Source organism: Rhincodon typus, chromosome 4, assembly GCF_021869965.1.
Source record: "Rhincodon typus isolate 14 chromosome 4, sRhiTyp1.1, whole genome shotgun sequence".
Classification (NCBI taxonomy): Eukaryota; Metazoa; Chordata; class Chondrichthyes; order Orectolobiformes; family Rhincodontidae; genus Rhincodon; species Rhincodon typus.
In genome coordinates, this window is record NC_063335.1 from 17,941,387 (window position 1) to 17,960,891 (window position 19,505).

Sequence of the window (19,505 nt, forward strand, 5' to 3'; positions counted from 1 at the left end):
TCATATAAGATGTATCTTGACAGATACATGAATGGGCAGAGAACAGAGGGATACAGGTCCTTGGAAAATAGGCGACGGGTTTAGATAGAGGATCTGGATCGGCGCAGGCTTGGAGGGCCGAAGGGCCTGTTCCTGTGCTGTAATTTTCTTTGTTCTTTGTTAACATTAACCTGAAACGTTAACTCTAATTTTTTTTTCTTCTCCACAGATGCTGAACTTTTGCAGCAATGCCTGTTTTTGTGTTGAAGAAATGTTTAAACTGAAGTCCTATCTGTCTGCTCAGATAGATGTAATTGATTCCATGGCATTGTTTTGAAGAAGAACACGGAAAATATTCTGGTGTTCTAGCTCATTTAACCCTTCGTCAGTATTACAGCAAACATATTATCTGATTGTTATCACCTTTATTATTTGAGACTTTGCTCTGTATAATTTGGTTACTATGTTTCCTATATTGCCACAATAACTAATCTTCTTAGTTGATATAAGTTTTCAAAATCCTGAGAGGTGTACGTAGAGTAGATGGTTATGTAGAGGTAGATGATGTGCAACTGGAATGGCAAATAAGTGAAGAAACCTGAGTATGATTGCATAATGCATTGGTGAGTGCACAGCTGGAGCAACATTTGCAGTTGTGATCTCATTACCTAAGAAAACACATATATATAGTCTTGAGGGAGTACAGTTCAGCTTCAGTAGACTTGTTCCTGGTATAAAGGGATTTTGCTATAAGATTGAGTAAATCAGGACTGGAGTTTGACCAAATTTGAGTTAATCTGTTTGAAACACACAAATTCTTAAGGTGCTAACAAGATGGGTGTTGTGAAAATGTTGAGAATTGGACATAATAGCATTTTCCTTTTTCTGATATTAAATGTCTTTTTTTTGTGATTCATTGTTCATCTATTTGTGCCAGTGGATCTGTCTAAAGTTTTAGAGGCTAAATTTACTCAAGCATTTTGCAGATCTCTGGTGGGAAACCAACAGAACCCCCAACTAAATGAAGCTTGCCCAGATGTGCCATGTTTTTGTAATTTCCTGCAGCTTTCTGTAGGGCAAATGTCTTTGGAATTGCTTTAGATGGCCTTTCAATGCAGTCACAAGGATATACTGAAAACTGAATTCAAAATGTAATGAAAACCATGAGATTTGTGTGACGCAAAACATTCCTGTAGAAGTTTCAGTAACATAAGCCACAAAAGCCATGGGTCCAAATAAAACTCATCAGACAATTGAATGAAGGCCTGCTGTCCGACATCTTCGAATAAAAATGAGGGGAAACCTTGTATCCACATACTATGCTTCACAAGCTTGCGTCCTTTAAATAGCTTTACCTCTAATTAGTGATTATTAAAGTTAGGTGATCCAACAGTTTTGTTGGTACCATCTGGGTATTCCTCTAAGTGCCCCAGTCATTTTCTTCTGATGACTGAAATACCTAGGTTTTAATCGCCACTGTGGCTCTGCTGTTGTATCCACGCACCTTGTTCAGTTAAAACTGTGCGCTGAACTGCATCCTGAGATTCAGCCAGCCATTCCATGTTTGCTTGCTTTAAAATCCTCTGGGCACTCATTTCAAATATAAGATCATATTTAATGATCCTGACTCATCCAATCTGCTGGTTTTTAGAAGATCCCCCAAGGTAACCCAGTTCTTTTCTGTTGGAGCTAACCTACACTCAACAGTCGGGCAGGCAACAGCTAATCCAGCGGTTAAGTGGCAGGTGGCTTGATCCAATCAGAAAGGAGCTCAAGGGCAAGAATGTGATATTTGCAGCAATTGGTGTTGCTACCAACTAGTAGCTATCTGATTTTTGCCAATGAGGAAGGCTTCAGGATCTCACATTTGGTTCATGGCATCGACTGGGTGGTGACAGTCCAATAGAATTATACAGGAGAGAAGAGGCGCTTCGGCCCAATGAGTCTGCATTGGCAAATATCTACTCGAAGTCGACATGAGTGCAACTTTCCAACACTTTTAAGTGCTCAGTTAAGTAATTTTCAGAGGTTGTGAGGATTCTTGCCTCAACTGCTCTTTCAGGAAGTTCAGGATTCCTATGCCCTTTGGGTGATAAAAGTTTTTCCTCAAATCTCCTATAAACCTCCTAACTTTCACCTTAAAATTATGCCCCCTTGTTATTGACCCTCGACAAAGGGGAACAATTGTTTTCTATCCACCTTGTTCACGCTCTTGTAATCTTGTACACTTCTATCAGATCCCTTCAGCCTTCTCTGCTCTAAAGAAAACAATCTCTGCTTATCCAACATATCTTCATAGCTGAGCTGCTTCATCCCAGGCAACATCCTGGTGAATCACCTCTCCAGTATAATCCCATACTTCATATAGTATAGGGCACAGTGGTGAGCACTGCTGCCTCACAACAGGAGGGACCTGGCTTTGATTCCAGCCTTGGGTACTGTCTGTGTGGAGTTTGCCATTCTCTTGGTGTCTGCGTGGGTTTCGTCGAGTGCTGGTTTCCTTCCACAGTCTGAAGATGTGCAAGATAGGTGGATTGGCCATGCTAAATTGGCCTGTAGTGTCCAGGATGGGCAGGCTAGGTAGATTAGTCATGGTAAATGCGCGATTATGGGGGTGGGGTGGTGGGTTTGCGTGAGATGCTCTTCCGAAGGTTAGTGTAGAGTCGATGGGCCTCTTTCTGCACTGTAGGGTGATTCTGTTGTGTGGTGACTAGAACTGCACACAGTGTTCCAGCTCTGGCCTAACCAAAGTCAGCTCCAACATAATCTCTGTACTCTTATAATCTTAGTCATGACTGATAAAGACAAATGTCCCATAAGTAGCCTTAACTATACGATTAGCCTGTCTGTTACCTTCAGGGATCTAGGGACAAGTACCCCAAGATCCCTCTGTTACTCTTCCTGGTGTCCAAACATTCATTGAATACTCCCTTGTCTTGTTACTTCTTCCAAAGTACATCACCTCATACTTGTCAGGGTTAAATCCCATCTGCCACTGATCTATCCATCAAATCAATCCATCTTTATCTTCCTGTAACCCAAGACCTTGTTCACCAGTGTCAACTATCTTCTCATCTGCAAGCCTACTTATTGTTGCCTTCTTGTCCTGTCACCACCCCTTCCACATTATATATAATATACATGAACTATAAGGGACCTAGCACTTATCCTTGTTGTACTCCAATGGACACTGACTTCCAGTTACGCACCAACCTTCTACCATCACTCTCTGTCTCCTACCACTAAACTGATTTTGGGTTGAACTTGCCACATTACCCTGGATACCACATGCTTTTATCTTCTTCATCAGTATCGCATGTGGGACCTTGGCAAAGGCTTTGTTGAAGTACTTACGCACTGTACCCACTGCACTACCTTCACATCTACACATCTCATCACCGCCGTGAAAAATTCAGTAAAATTTGTTTGGCATGATCTCCCTTTGACAAAGTCTTACTGACTATTCTTGGCCAAACCTTGTCTCTCCGAATGGAAATTAATCCTTTGTTTCAGAATTTTCTCAAGTGGTTTCCCTAACACTGCAACCTGGGATACAACTCATCCCAACTTGGGTTTATTCATTTTTAAGCCTGCCGAAACCTTCGATACCTCTTCACTCCCTGTGACAAACTGCTCAAGAACTTCACAGTCTCTGTTCCTGAATTATGTACTGTACTTGCATATCTCCTCCTCCAAAGTGAAGAACCATGTGAAGTACAGGTAGTTCTCCTATAACACAATAGTTGCATTCTTGTGCGACCTCGCGGTATAGAAAATCGCACTACAGAAAATTGTCGTAGAAAATCACGTTATAGGGAAATTGCTATAGAAAATAGCTATACTGTACAGTAGAAAGTAAACGTTATTCATACAGTGACCACTATTCAATTGCGTTTATGCCAATTCGCATTAACGAAACACGCGTTATAGCAGAACTACCTGTACTCGTTTAACACCCTATCATTGTTCTCCAGTTCCATGCAGAGATTGCTCCCATGGTCTCTAATTGGCCCTACTCTTTCCTCTTGCCCTCTTGATCTCACCTCTGTTTTCCAGTGTTTCTCGTCCAAACTTCTGCATTGTTTTTATCCTGCATTGTAGTCAAATTGCTGGAGAAACTCAGGACTGGCTGCATTTGTGGAGAGAGAAGCAGTTAACATTTTGAGTACAATGTAACTGTCCTTCAGAACCCTGCCATTAATTGTCCAATGTGTCAATAATCATGGAGCCCCACTTTTCCGAGGTTTTTAATGGTGTCTCAGTTTTGATTTCTGGAAATAAGATCACTGCACTTGAAGTGTGATCACTATTGCAGGAAAACGTAGCTGCCAGTTCATAATGGCAAGGTCCCACAAACAACAATGAAATCAATGACTGAACAGTCTCTGTTATTGGTGTTGACTGAAGGCTAAACTTGTCTGGAGCAGCATGCGACTGTCATCAACCTGAAGTGTTTATTCACATTAACAAATTGAGGTATTGCATATCTCTTCAAACCTCTACCAACCCCACCTGCCTTGCCAGTGCTCCCTTGGCAAGCACGTTCCAATGTGCAGTACAAATGGAAGAAAATGTGACAGCAGTTATGTCTTTACTTTGCATGCCTGCCCAGATATGGTAGGTGCAGGTTTTCGGGTTGTGTCTGGCCTGCAGCAAGTTCTGGGGATAAGCAAAGTATATCCTTTGTTTGCTTTTCATGGCAAAAGTTCCAAACTCTAGATTTTAATGTTTACCTACTAGAAGGATCTTTGTTCTTGTGTATAGTTACTTTTAATTTCCATTGCATTTGGTTTCTCAATGCTTACATTTGTTGCTGGAAAAATTTAATTAAAACAACAATGACTAAACTCGCATTCTGTGCACTTTAGGACGTAAGCACTCCAACCAACAAGTGGAGACTTGGGCTAGTGTTTTGAATTTTACCTTTGTCTGCCTGACTTATTTAGTTAATCATTCATGTCTCAAAATCAAAACATTTTGGTACATCAAAATCAATTGCAACATTTGAACATTATTTTAAAACCAGATCACAGTTTTATTTAGTGAGAGCACTTTGACTGGAAACAGGGAGTCCCAAGTTTGTTTTCGGAGTTGATAGTGTGGCCTGTTTTTGTATATTGAATCGCCTTTGTAGCTTGAACGTTTCTTTGATGCAGACTAGTTGAACCAGTTTCTAGATGAGTGCAAAACCAGTTTGGCTAGGCTATTATGCCAACAAATTCTAGTTTGATTCCCAGTTGCAGGGAGTGCATAAACCTGCTCAACCAGTTGTGAAAAGCATAATTGGGTTATCCATTGTGCATTTACATATATGCCCTGGCAGAAACAGACAGTTTGAACTGAGCAGCAGTCTTGTAAGTGACTGAAGTTGGTCCATGCATATTGCCTTCTGTGGTACACGTGAGGACTGCAGAAGTAGGAAATGCCAAGATTAATTTTCACAATATAATTTTAAAGGTATGTAATGTATAATTGAATTTTAAGTTAAGTTTGAACTTTGTATATCTTAAGCCTGTATTATAAAAACAATTGTTCTAATATGAAGTAGGATGAGACAATGCCTCTAAATTTTGAAAATGAGTAACTTGCCACTTTGTTGTGTTGGAAAGGTTTTCTCCCAAAAGAACAGTGGTGATCTCTTTATTTTATTGGATTTGAATCTAGTGTGAATCTAGTGGGCAGAAAATTAACTTGCTGCAGTGAATGAGGCTCTAATTATTTTTGTGTGAGATTTAAATATATACATATATACGATACTTCATGTTCGAAAACAGAAAGCCAGCACTCTGAACTTCCATTTGGTAATTGATTAACTAGTCGTAGTCCAGTAGTACGTGAGAAGCTGAATAGAAAGGAATGAGGGCATGTTTTGTCATGCCTAACAATACTTGAAATTGCCAGCTTTAAAATAAATTCTTTTCATCGTGGTCACTGAATTCCAATTCAATTTCGGTCAATAGTTTTGGTCCCTTGTAGTTGGACACCATCATAGTGTAGTAGCTGTTAGTACTATGCAGTTCTAATGACTAGTCATTGCCAAGTTTGCAACAGCCTTGGCTATGCATTTGGGAGTTAAAGAAGTGTTTGATACTACGATAATGCATTGTAGAAATAGTAATACCAATAAATCTCTAAATGTCTGCAACAGATCCAAGTATTGTGCAACAAAGTCTCCAATGGTGCAAAACATAAGGAATCATTCTCTAAAGCTCTCTCTTCCTTACAAGCACGCTATATATACCAAATACCTCTAAAATATTTTTTGAAAGTATCTGATTTACGTTCCACTGTGAACCATATTTGGAAGGAATTTTCATATTTATGTTTTGCAGCCAGCAGGTGGCCTCACCAAAAAATGTCTGTTTTCTGGATGAATTGTCAGCATATACCCGATGGTGTGCCATCTCAATCTGTCTGACCCTAAGCAGGGCTCAACTTAAAACAAAATACATAGTTTGTTAACCAGATTGAATGCTGCTTCTGGCTGAACTTGTTACTATTGTAGCCAAAATCCACTTTACACTTCTCACTTCCAATGTTGTCCTTGCTAGAATTTCAAAATCCATCTAAATTCACCTAGATATTGTACACCAACACCTGCTCACATGTCTTCCTATCTATGTAACGAGCATCACTAGGTTTTGCCACTATTAGGATGCTGCCATAAAGATGTTCTGCATAAAACAAAAATGGGTAATGTGGTACAGGCGTTGTGAATGTCCCCACACTGTGAAGGTGTCCCATTCTGGCCATAGGTCGTACCTACTACTGGTATCCACCTATTAACACCATTCTGCTACCACCCCCGCCAGGTCTTTATCGACAGCGCTCCCTACCCCCACATTCAGACCTGAAGAAGGGTAATACCCAAAACGTTGACTTCTCCTCCTCCAGATGCTGCCTGGCTTGCTGTGTTTTTCCAGCCTCCTGTTTGTCCACTTCCCATTCTGGAGTCTGTTTGCAAGTCAGAACACAATATAGGACAGCATAAGAGAGCAGCTTGAAAGTAGAGGAATACTTACACGTCAGATCTTTAAAATTGCACCAGTGTATGAGATTACGTTTCAAAGTATGATGTCTGTAAATCAGACATTTTAGTGCTGGTGGGATCATAGAATTGTAGAATCCCTACTGTGTGGAAACAGGCCCAACAAGTCCACACTGACTTTGGAGCATCCCACCCAGACCCACATCCCCATAAACCCACCTAATCTATGCATCCCTGAACAATACAGGCAATTTAGCATGGCCAATCCACCTAACCTGTACATCTTTGGACTGTGGGAGGAAACCCACGGAGACACTGGGAGAACGTGCAAACTCGACACAGTCAGTCGCCCGAGGGTGGAATTGAACCCAGGTCCCTGGTGTTGTGAAGCGACAGTGCTAACCACTGAGCCACTGTGCTGCCCTGGGATGCTAGGTGCTAAGGCCATATGTGCTATTAACTGGCAAATTGGATCAAAACAGTATATCCCTTTGGCTGTTCACACAACACTGGTACTGACCATACTCAAACAACTTGCACTTGCAAAGCTCAACAAACTGTCCAACATTAGAGGTGATTGTGCAATTGGGCAACATTTGCTGGATAATCTTGACTGTGCAAAGAACTAACAACCAGTTTGGGATTGCCCATTGGGCTTGGAAAGTGTTGTGATGGAAGCTGCAAGTATAAATACATTGGGTCTTGTTCTTTGCAGAAGAGCAACTACACATGCTGTCTTTTCAATGGAACAAAATTGGTGATAGACGTTCTCTGAGTCATTTCTGAGGGCAATGTCAAGACCAATCAGTCAGTCTGCTCTGTTTAATTTTTAAATAAAGCTTACCAGTTAATTATTAGTCATCATTAACATCTTCATGGAAAACCTTTCACAATCATACTGTCTTTGTCAATTTATCATGACTATCCCCTTGTATAGTATGGATGTTGTTTTCCCTTTACTTTGTATTTCATGCAAACGCACTGATGAGTGCAAAATGAAAAGCTTTGACAAAATGTGTTTTTATTAGCAATACTCGAACACATACTAGCATTTTTTGTAAGGCATCCTGTGATCTTTTGTTATTTTATAGGTACCAAACTATTTAACTGCTGTAGAATAAATATCCTCAGTTTGTAGTGAAATATCATATGATGTTTAGACTTCATGCTACAAAGTTTATGTTGCCTCTGACATCAAGTGGGTATTCAGACAATTTGTGTCATGACATTGGTTTAGAACCCAATGGAAATTGTTAATTTTCACTCCAAGATTTTGTTTTTAAGAGAAGGTTACTCCAGTCACAAAATAACTGCAGATGTAGCTAATGTTAATGGTCCGTGTCACTAGGCTGGAGTTTAATATTCTGGATTTGTAGCTGATGATAATGATCCCTGTTACTGGGTTGGAATTTAATATTCTGGCTCTGTAGCTAATGTTAATGATCCTTGTAACTGCATGGAGTGGCGGGGTGGCATGGTGGCTCAGTGGTTAGCACTGCTGCCTGTCAGCGCCAAAGACCCAGGTTTGATTCCAACCTCGGGTGACTGTCTGTATGGAGTTTGCATGTTCTCCCTGTGACTCTTTGGGTTTCCTCCATGTGCTCTTGTGTCCTTCCACTGCCCAAAGATGTGTAGGACAGGTGCCTTAGCCATGCTAAATTGCCCCATAGTGTCCAGGGATGCGCAGGTTAGGTGGATTAGCCATGGGGAAATGCAGGGTTATGAGGATAGGGTATCGGGATGGCTTTGGGAGAGCTGCTGTTCAGAAGTTCGGTGTAGACTCAATGGGTTGAATAGCCTTTTTCTTCATCCTAAGGATTCTATGATTCTATAAATTCAGTCATTCTGGCAAAGTTCTGTGTAGGACCCATGGAATGTCACATCTGTAGAGTAGCAGGAAATTTCAAATACATGGAGAATTATAACATCGTGTGGGGGCTGACTATCATTCACTTCTTAGCAGAGAGCCACATCTTGCAGTTTTTTGACCATCTAGGAATTAGCAAAAAAAAAATTAAAAAAAAAAGAAGCAACTGCAACACAACACTAGTCTGTGTCCGTTAGTGTCCTGACATCCTGGTGTGCTGCAAGGGTCACAGCTCTGAGAATATCCATATAAACACATCTAGCCTTACAAAAACAAATTTTGTCTCTCACTTTGTGGACTGTCAGTCAGCCACCCTTGCAAGGAATCAGAACAAAAGAGTTTCAGTCAACCTTCAAAGCCAGGAATCTTGAAATTGACAGTTCAACAATGTCCGTTAACACTACTGGTAACATCCACTGCGATGGATGTGACATTCAAATATTCGCTTTTCATGTGCAATTCACAGACTGATCCATAGATCTTATATAAAATTATAGAACCCTTATAGTATAGAAACGGGCTATTTGGCCCATCGAGTCCACACCGACTCTCCAAAGAGCATCCCACCCAGACCCTGCCCCACAACCTGTAATCCTGCATTTCCCATGGCTAACCCACCTAGCTTGCACATCCCTGGACACTATGGGCCATTTAGCATGTTCAATGCACCTAACCTGCCCATCCTTGGACCATAGGAGGAAACCAGAGCACCCATTGGAAATCCATGCAGACACTGGGACAACGTGCAAACTCCACACAGACAGTCGCTATAACTTTATCTTATTGAATTCACCTCATATTTCTGTGTGTGTGTGTTGCTTCACTACTGCTCGTGATTAGTAATTGACAAACTTTTTTCTTAATTCAAGAAAGTCTGGTTAAATTGGCTACTTTTAGAATATAATTTTATTTTTGTCTGGGAGAAATTTATAAGAAAGAGGTCTCTCAAAATCAACCTTCTTACCACTAACAGAAGGGTGAGTGTTGTATTATGTTATTGGGCAGGTCACTAAACGATCTTGGGTGTAATAATTTGAAAATACAAGGAACGTTTATAACATAAAGGAAGCTGACGCAGTATAATATTTTTTGTGTTTGTCCTTCCACCACAGCTGTCAAGATTGTATGAGCAATTTGCAACTACAGAGAATTCCCTGAGGGGGTCCTGAAGGAAGCCCAGCTACATATGAATGTAAGTTAATCTATCTGGATTAAAGACCTAATGGGCAGTACAAAGAAAGGCAAACATCAATAAGAGGAAAAATAAACTGTAGCTGAGACTCTGTACATCTTAACTGGAGAACCCCCAGTGTGGTATGTCCATGCTTTTGGTCAGAAGGATGTGACAGTGCAATCACATTGTTTCTGTTGAATTGTGCTGGTTACTGTACTACTGAGGACCTCCTGTTTCCTGCTGTCTATCTTGGTGAAGACCAGTGCAGTGAAGCTCAGTGTGGACTTGTCTGCTCTGTCTGCTTCCTCTGCTTTAGAAGGTCTGTAATGCTGAACTTTTAACTTTATTTCCTTATTTTTCTAATTTATACCTAAGATTTTGTACTTAGGCACATTTGTTCCTAAGATGGTGCCAGAAATAGCAACTTTGTACACTTTTCACTGTACTTGTGTATCCCTGTTCTTGAATCTAAGACAATAAAGCCTAATTCTAATTCTAACGAAGGGGAGCCAATTCATTTCTCCTCACTTAGGTACTTAATGGTTTGAAGTATCGTATCTGGAACTGTAGTAAACTGGAGAACCTTGCCTGGGGACAGGTCATAACATTTCCATTTCCGCTGTTAATAAAAGTCTAATACATTTAAATGGGCAGCAATTCAAATGTGTTTTCATACCTGCGCACAGATTTTCTCTCTGTATTGCACCCAGCTGATCCAATTAGCTTAAGTGTAGTGATAAGGAACTCTTGCACATTCTTTTCCCCTCTGCTTTGGATTCCCCAATGCTAATTGACATTTATATCTGCATTTAACTTCCTTACATTCAAGGGTAATTTTGGAGGGGGCGGGGGCACAATTATTGTGAGGAAGATCGACTGATTAATGCATCCAGACAATGGTGGCTGGCTACAGAAGAGCGAATATTGCAATTAAATAGGATCTTGAATGAGGTGTATTTCAGGGAGTGAAAATGTTAGTGGCAACTTGTGTTCTACTGTTTTGGCTATATATTTCAGTATCCAGTTGGTTTTCAGTATCATTCAGCGACATTTTAGTGTCCTATTACATTCCCATGCAATTTGGACAAAGATGACTTTGTTCAATTTGTATTTATTTGTTACTGTTTGTTTTGGTTTGACTTAGTGAGTTTAGAAAACCTGTTCTTAGTGCTCTTCATCATTGGATAGCTTAAGGCGATTTAAGGTTTATACAACATAAACTTGATCTGGCTTCTCTTGAGTTTATATGGTTGAGAAGTGCCTCATTAAGGTGTTTAAAATTCCAAGAGATATAATGATGTGGATGCAGAGAAACTATTTCCTCTGGTGAGAAATCTAGAACAACAATATTATTGTTAAAATAGAAGTTAGAACAGGTAGGATTAATTTCTGGAAATGTTTTTTCTCACAAATTACAATAGACATCTGCAGTGATGTGCACAAGTCTGTGAATGTTCCATACCATCCACTGCCATGAGCATTATTCTAGGTCGGACCTTTCCTCAATTAGGCTATCAGACCTGCTGAGCTTTTCCAGCAACTTCTGTTTTTGTTCCTGATATCTTTCCAGATTTTCATATTGAAATGTGAAGTTATTCAGAGGTGAGTTGTTTTGACCCTTGGTGTACAATTTTGAGATTTTAGTTCTGTGCTGTTCTATCTCCGAGAGGTTCTATGGCTCTGGTGTTGATGTATCTGTTTTACCGTGATCTGAATCAATATTCATTCACTGTTCTGTTTCACCTTTATCCTCCTGATCCTCTCTCTCTGCAGTGTCTTACTTTCTTGGAATGTTACGCTGGTTGTTTTCTCATGAATTTTTGTAGTTTATTCTGACTTTGTTATCTCTTTCTAAATGTGGTTTCTACTGCTGCCCATGTTTGACTACTTGTGGGAAGAGAAATCAAAAGCTGTGTGCCATGAGGAGATTACAGAAATAATAAATGAGGGGGGTTCTCACAGAGACTTATAAAATTCTAACAGGACCAGACAGGGTAGATGCAGAGAGGATGTTCCTGATAGTATGTGTGTCCAGAACCAGGGTTCACAGTGTGAGGATTTGGGTTAGACCATTTAGGACGGGATGAGGAGGCATTTCTTCACCCGAACAGCAGTGAGCCTGTTGAATTTATTCCCACAGGAAGTAGTTAATGCCAAAACATTGAATGTGTTCAAGAGGCAGCTGGATAAAGCACTTCGGGCAAATGGAATCAAAGGTTATGGGGAGAAAGCAGGATTAAGCTATTGAGTTGGATGATCAGCCATGATCGTGATGAATGGTGGAGCAGGCTCTAAGGGCCAAATGGCCGCCTTCTGCCCTTATCTTCTATGTTTCTTTCTCTATCATTCAAGTTTGATTCATTATATGCTTGATTCACTCAATTTTCTTTCATCAGTACTCAATAATTTACATTGTTGAATTGCACAAATTATCCAAGTCTTATCACACATGCTGTATCTACAACTTTCTCTATTGTTGTGTCATAAGCAAGTTTCACAAGCTTACATTTAGTCCTCACATAATTGCACATTTGAGCTCATTTGTGTTCCACCTGGAGGTGATAGTAGTGTAGTGGTAACTTCATGGAATTAATAATTTAGCATCCCAAGATAATGCTCTGGGGAAGAGGTTCATGTTCCACAAAGGCTGCTGGCAGGGTTTCAATTTAATCAATAAAATCTGAAATCCAAAGATATTCTTGGTAATAGTGGCCATGAAACCACCAACAATTGTTATAATAGTGAATTTGACTCACGAGTGTTCTTTTAACAAATGAAATCTGCCATCGTTACCTGGTGTGGCCTGCAGTCCATAACTCCAGACCCACAATAATATAGTTGACTTGCAACTATCCTCAAAGAATTGGCGATGGATAGCATATGCTGACATTGCTAGTGGTGCCAGATCCCATGAAATAATAAATTTAAAAATCCTTGGCTGGATAATTATCTGGGGTACTACTGGAAAAGTTCCTCAAAGGCTGCTGAGCTAAATTCCAACATAAATTCGAGGATTACACTTGGGGCACTTGTATACATGGATGATGATCAACAATGTTACTGAGTTGCTAGGATGACTGTTTTGCAGCCAGGGTGTTACTATACATATACATATATGAATATCGTGAGTCTACTATGTACAGTAAAATTCACTTTATCCAGCACTCACTAAGGGTACCAGCAAATCAAAAATACTGGCTAATCCATTGCAGTCGATGGTAATACTAAGGATCAAATGGGGAAAAAACAAATGGCTTGCATATACTGCAACTTGCAGAGGCTGCATGCCTTGCCATCTTGGACTCTTTTCACTGTAAACAGCAAGGGAATATACTTCAGTCTTCTGTTTTTTTTTTCACAATTACTTCAGACTGACAAAATTGGTCTTTATATGGGAGGATTATCAGAGATTCTGGTGGGTAGGGTTGTGGATGAGAGGCAACAAGGTGCAGAGCTGGATGAACACAGCAGGCCAAGCAGCATCATAGGAGCAGAAAGGCTGATGTTTCGGGCCTAGACCCTTCTTCAGAAATGGGGGAGGGGAAGGAGGTTCTGAAATAAATAGGGAGAGAGGGCGAGGTGGTTAGAAGATGGATAGAGGAGAGGATAGGTGGAGAGGAGACAGACAGGTCAAAGAGGCGGGGGTGGAGTCAGTAAAGGTGAGAGTAGGTGGGGAGTTAGGGAGGGGATAGGTCAGTCCAGGGAGGACGGACAGGTCAAGAGGGCGGGATGAGGCGAGTAGGTAGGAGATGGGGGTGGAGCTTGAGGTGGGAGGAGGGGATAGATGGGAGGAAGGATAGGTTAGGGAGGCGGGGACAAGGTGGGCTGGTTTTGGGATGCGGTAGGGGGAGGGGAGATTTTGAAGCTTGTGAAGTCCACATTGATACCTACAGTGCAAAATCTGGTTCTTGGGAATGGGTTTGGCCAAGCAGATCAAATGTACCTGTGGCAGCGTTTAGGGAAATTGATCATTTTACCATAAGATTTTGAGTGACAGTGGAAAAGAACAAACAAACAATCAGATTATGAATAAGTAACTGGGCTGAGGGCTGACTTTAAAAATTGGGCAAGAGTACAGCTGGGCCAGATAGCTGGAGCCAAACGCTGGCAGATAAAGCTGCACATGAAAAACGGGCTGTAGCCAAAATACATATCGAAACACCCCTGCAGTCGAACCATTTCTCTGCTTCCTTTCATCCAGCTAATTTTGTATCTAAATTGCTACTGCCCTTTTCATGCCATGTACTCTAACTTTCCTCACTGATGTGTTGTGTGCCAGCGTATTAAATGTCCAGTTGCAGGGAAAAGTGCAGGGTGTGGTGGGGCTGGAGGGGAGTGTGGAGCGGACAAGGGAGTCACGGAGAGAGTGGTCCGTCCAGAAAGCAGATAAGGGTGGGGAGGGAAAGATTTCTTTGGTGGTGGGATCGGATTGCAGATGGCGGAAGTGTCGGAGGATGATGCGTTGGATCCGGAGGTTGGTGGGGTGGTACGTGAGGACGAGGGGGATTCTTTTTTGGTTCTTATTGCGAGGACGGGGTGTGAGGGATGAATTGCGGGAAATGTGGGAGACACGGTTGAGGGCGTTCTCGACCACTGAGGGGGGGAAGTTGCGGTCCTTGAAAAACGAGGACAGCTGAGATGTACGGGATGTGTTTTTTTATTGTATTGTATTAGAATGTGTAGGGTTTTCCTAGAATGCCTGATATCCAAAGAGTTGAAGAATCTTGGTCTGAATCTATTTGCTTACTTTTTGGAGAAGAGAGGAATATAGGTTGGGAAGAGGAATCTTTTTTTATTTTTTTAATCTCTAAGATCAGTTTTAACTAATCTGTTTTACAGGTGAAAATTGAGTTGAGGATTTTTAACTACAGTATGTAGCTTTGAAGATCTGCATACAAACCATACCATGAATAGCTCCAGTGCAAACTGTGGGAGCCCAAGCACTGGAAGTACAACTGAAGCTGCCATAGATGTATTTAAGGAGATATGGACTAAACTGAAAGAATGCCATGACAACGAAGTACAAGGTACATGATCATTGTTTATTGTCTTTAACATTGCACATAAAACCCAGTCATGTAAAGTCTATGAAAGGTTTGTTTTTGTCCCAATCATGACTGGTTTTCTTGCAAGACCCTGTACTCTTTTTTTTTATTTTTTGTGGACTTTTGTTGAAACTTGAGTTTTTTTTCTGTGGTGACAAATCCCAATTGAGGCATTGTAGTCAATCAGCATGTTTCATCGCTTCCAAGATACTAAGAATTTCTGTTTGTTTTACTTCTTTTCTAATGATCCAGCTTCTGGCTGGGATAAAGCTGAGTCTGGATGCTCTTTGGATTCTGCTCTTTCTCAAAGGGTGGTCAGTGACCATTCATTATCCATTTGATCCTGAAAAAAGAAACCTAAGATCCAACCATCTTCTCTTACTTGATTCAAATGCATAAACACATTTAATCTTGAATCACTGAATACCAACCACATGGAAGTACAGGCTGACTTTCATTCTGTTTTTTCTTTTCTACTTCTCAAAAACCTGAGGAATTTGTTAAGTTCACAAAGGTACCCCCATCCTATCTGATATCCATGAATAGTGATTGCAATATTTCTAGTTTCTATAGATCACTTTTATGAGAGGGAATCATAGAGGAGAGATTGAGAAGAATTGTGGAAATCCATGAAACTCCATCAGATTCACTGGTGGAAGAAGCATCTCTATGCTATTTTTGTTTAATGACAAATGATTCAGAAATATCAGGAAAGACAATACAACATGATGATTATATTGATCGATCTAGAGAAGACTAATGACTCGGTTCCTAAGGAGGAAGTCTGGTGATGTGCTAGAATTCATGGTGTCTTTGAAAAGTATGTATGACTATTATAGAGCATTTACACAGAGTGCCAGAGAAGAGTAAGAAACACTGGAAGTGAATGACAGTTTCAAAGGCAAAGTTGGATAGCAATAAGAATTAACACTGAGCTCATTCCCCTCCTGGTTTTCATGGATACCCTAACTGAACAAATGAGGTGGGCAATGCAACGGTCAGTAATGTTTGCAGAAGATAGTGGTGAAAATGATGAGAACATGACCAAGTTCTGGAGAACTGTAGCAAAGAGCCTCAAGGTAGAGTCATGAAGATCACTAGACCAAAGACCCCAGTCTATGCAGTGTCAGATTTAGCCTAGGGAAGAGGATCAGAGTGAAGGTGAAAAGATTGCGGGTGAAGACTTGAATAAAGTAATTTGTTTTAAGTGCCTGGAATCACTGATGATAGAAGAAGGAAGAAGGCAATTGACCAACAGGTTAACTGGTTGAAATTATTGGAAGAAATGTAACAAGCGGTGTGGTAGGGCATCAACTTCTGGCAATTTATATAAATGATTTTGTTGAAGCGAATGAAGAGAGAGTTGCTAAATTTGCTGATGATACAAAGATGGATAGCGATTTAAATTGTGAAGAAGGTGCTACAAAGGGATATGTGCATCTTAAGTGAGTATGTAAATATCTGACAAATATAATGTGGGAAAATGTGAAATTGTCTATTTTGCCAAGAAGATCAATAATGAAGCGTGCTACCTAAATGTGAGAGATTGGAGAGCTCTGAGTTACAGAGGGATCTGGGTATCCTACTATATAAACCACAAAAGCTGTGCAGATACAACAAGTAATTGATAAAGCTTACAGAATGTTATTGTTTATTCTAAGGGAAATTGAATATAAAAGTAGGCAGGTTACGCTTCAGTTATAGAGGACATTGGTGAGGACCGATCAGGAGTGCTATGTATAATATTGATCACTCCATTTAAGGAAGGTTCCAATATATTGGAAGCAGTTCAGAGAAACTTTACTAGACTATTGCCTGGAATGGGCAGGTTGACCTATGTGAAAAATGTTGGACAAGCTTATCTAGTATCAGCTGGAATTTATCAGAGTAAAAGGTGACTTGATTGAAATATAGAAGATTCTGAGGGGGCTGAATAGGGTAGATGTCAAAAGGATGTTTCCTCTTGTGGGAAAATTGAGAACTTGGGGGTCACTGTTTAAAAGTAAGGGATGTCCCATTTAAGACACAAGTGATGGCATTTCTTTTGCATGTCTTTAGCCTTTGAAACTCTACTGAAAAGACAGTGCAAGCAGAAATTCTAAATATTTTAAAGGCAGAAGTGGATAGATTCTTGATGTTGTGAATGTTACAAGGAATACGTGGGAACGTAGATTTTGGATTACAGTCAGCTGTGATCTTATTAAATGACAGAGCAGGTTTAAGGAACCAAATGGCCGCCTCCTGTTTCTAACTCATATATTGTATGTACGTTTTAAGAAGTTCAGTGGAATGTTATGTGCTAGGTATGTATGGCTGAAACTGAGAGGATCTACCAGAGATTGTACAACCCTTGTTGTCCAGATTTCTGCACTGTATAATAACAGAAAGGAGGAGCAGCAATGTGTACCACTGAGATACAGATGTTCAGGTGGGATGTGTGGAGTAATGAGAAGAGACAAAATTAAGGTCTTGCACATTGTGGGTCAGTGTAGATCAAAGAAAATAGCTGATAAGAGATTGCAATGATATGAACATCTATTGCAGATACATGAAATCTGGCAAGAAGAGTAATACAGAAGCGAATGCCAATAAGAATGAGATCTCGGAGTGTTTACAGCATAGCAATAGTCGTGGTACTTTAGGACACTGTACAAATCAACAATTTAGAGGCTCATGTAGCAAGGGGAATGCAGAATGTGCTCTACTCAAACACATTCTAGGAGTTCTTCCCCTATAACACTATGCTTAATACACTCATTTAAATCTATATGTAGACTGAAGTTACCTGTGATTGCAGCATTCTCCTTGCTATGTGGGCCTCTAAATTCTTGATTTGTACAGTGTCGTAAAGTACCACTACTATTTGCTATGTTGTAACCACTCCGAGATCTCATTTTTCTGGCATTCCCTTCTTTATTGCTCTTCTTGCCAGATTTCATGTCTCTGCAATAGATCTACATATAGATTTAAGTGAGTGTTATAAGCACAGTGTTGTAGGGGAAGAATTCCTAGAATGTGTTTTGAGTAGAACACAGATTATTTTATATCTATTCTTACACAATGGGAAAGAGCTAACTAATGTTGTAAATGATCCCTTGAGATTAATGAACATAGTAGGATAGAATGTTACATTTAGTTTGAAAGTGATGTAGTTTCCCTTACCTACTGTATGATAGACTTGCTGTGAGAAAAACACAGTGAAAGTTCTCCAGACTGATTTGTAGGATAGCAGGACTGTTCTGTGTGGAAGGATCAAGAGACTGGGCCTATATTTCCTGGAGTTTAGAACAATAAGAAGTGATTGAAAAGAAACTTTGAAAATTCCTCAAGGTGCGGAAACCATATTTCCCCTGGTTGTGGCGTCGAGAGCCAGGGGAAACATTCTCAGAATAAAAGTCAACCCATTTAGGACTGAGATGAGGAAGAACTTCTTCACTTAGCTGGTGCTGAAGCTTTGGAACCTGTGGAATTTCAGTCATTTACATAATTTCATGTCAAGAGTTTGATCAATTTCTAGTTACTAATGATATCAGGGAATATGGTGTTGAGGTAGATAATCGGTCATGATCTAAAATGGCAGAGCAGGCTCAAAGGGTCTTCTGCTTCTGTGTTCCTACATAAAACCAGATTTAAATATGCAGATCTGAGAAATTTAAATGCAGTGGGATTTGAAGAGGAATAGATCATTCATAAGGGGAGATTGAGAAAGTTGATCAACCAGCGTTATAGTAACTCCAAGCAGAAAGAAGACAATGAATCAGTTCTACATTCAGCAGTGCTGTTGACGGTATACTATTGAGTGCTTTCTAATTTATATTATTTTTAATTGAATATTGAACCTTGTGGCAAAAAGGTTTTTTTTTTAAATCTGTTATTTTACCATTGAAGATACTTTTCGGCACAGGAATGCTATTTCAACAGTTTCAAATTCTTCCTTGGAAATTCGTGTTCAAGAAATTTAGTTGCATTTTGATGCATAAAAATGCAGGTCTGTGAATCTACATTGTTATGATTCCCTACTCTTGCAATGTAAATGTGATGAACTTAACTCCTTGAGTTCACATTCTTGCAAAATCAAGTCCCTGTATCAAACAGAACAATAACGGCCAGTATCATGGAATCATAGAATCCCTACAGTGTGGAAATAGGCCATTTGGTACATCAAGTCCTCAGAGCCCCTCTGAAGAACGTCCTATCCAAACCCATTCCACTACCCCTGCATTTCCCTCATCTAACCCACCTAACTTAAACATCCTTGGACACAATGGGCAATTTAGCATCCACCTACTGTGTGCATCTTTGGATTGTGGGAGGGAACCGGAGCACCTGGAGGAAACCCACGCAGACACGGGGACAATGTACAAACTCTACACAGCCCGAGGGTGGAATCGAGCCGGGTATCTGGTGCTGTGAGACAGCAGTGCTAACCACTGGGCCACCGTGCTGCCCCAG

General features: G+C 40.4%; 1 protein-coding gene across 4 annotated transcripts in view; it reads left to right on the plus strand.

Moving 5' to 3' along the window:
- The first annotated feature begins 272 nt into the window (after positions 1-272).
- rbbp8 (retinoblastoma binding protein 8) overlaps positions 273-19,505 on the plus strand; it is a 78,505-nt gene continuing 59,272 nt past the window's right edge. For 2 of the 4 annotated variants that reach the window (XM_048595952.1, XM_048595954.1), the window contains exon 1: positions 14,980-15,035. Coding sequence is in view for 2 of the 4 variants with exons in the window: in XM_048595951.1 (XP_048451908.1) it covers positions 14,915-15,035 (121 nt within the window). In the remaining 2 variants the exon portion in view is untranslated. Of the gene's footprint in view, positions 364-4,989; positions 5,437-9,946; positions 10,027-14,847; positions 15,036-19,505 lie in introns of those variants that run through there. The other 2 variants (XM_048595951.1, XM_048595950.1) reach the window with 2 other exon arrangements.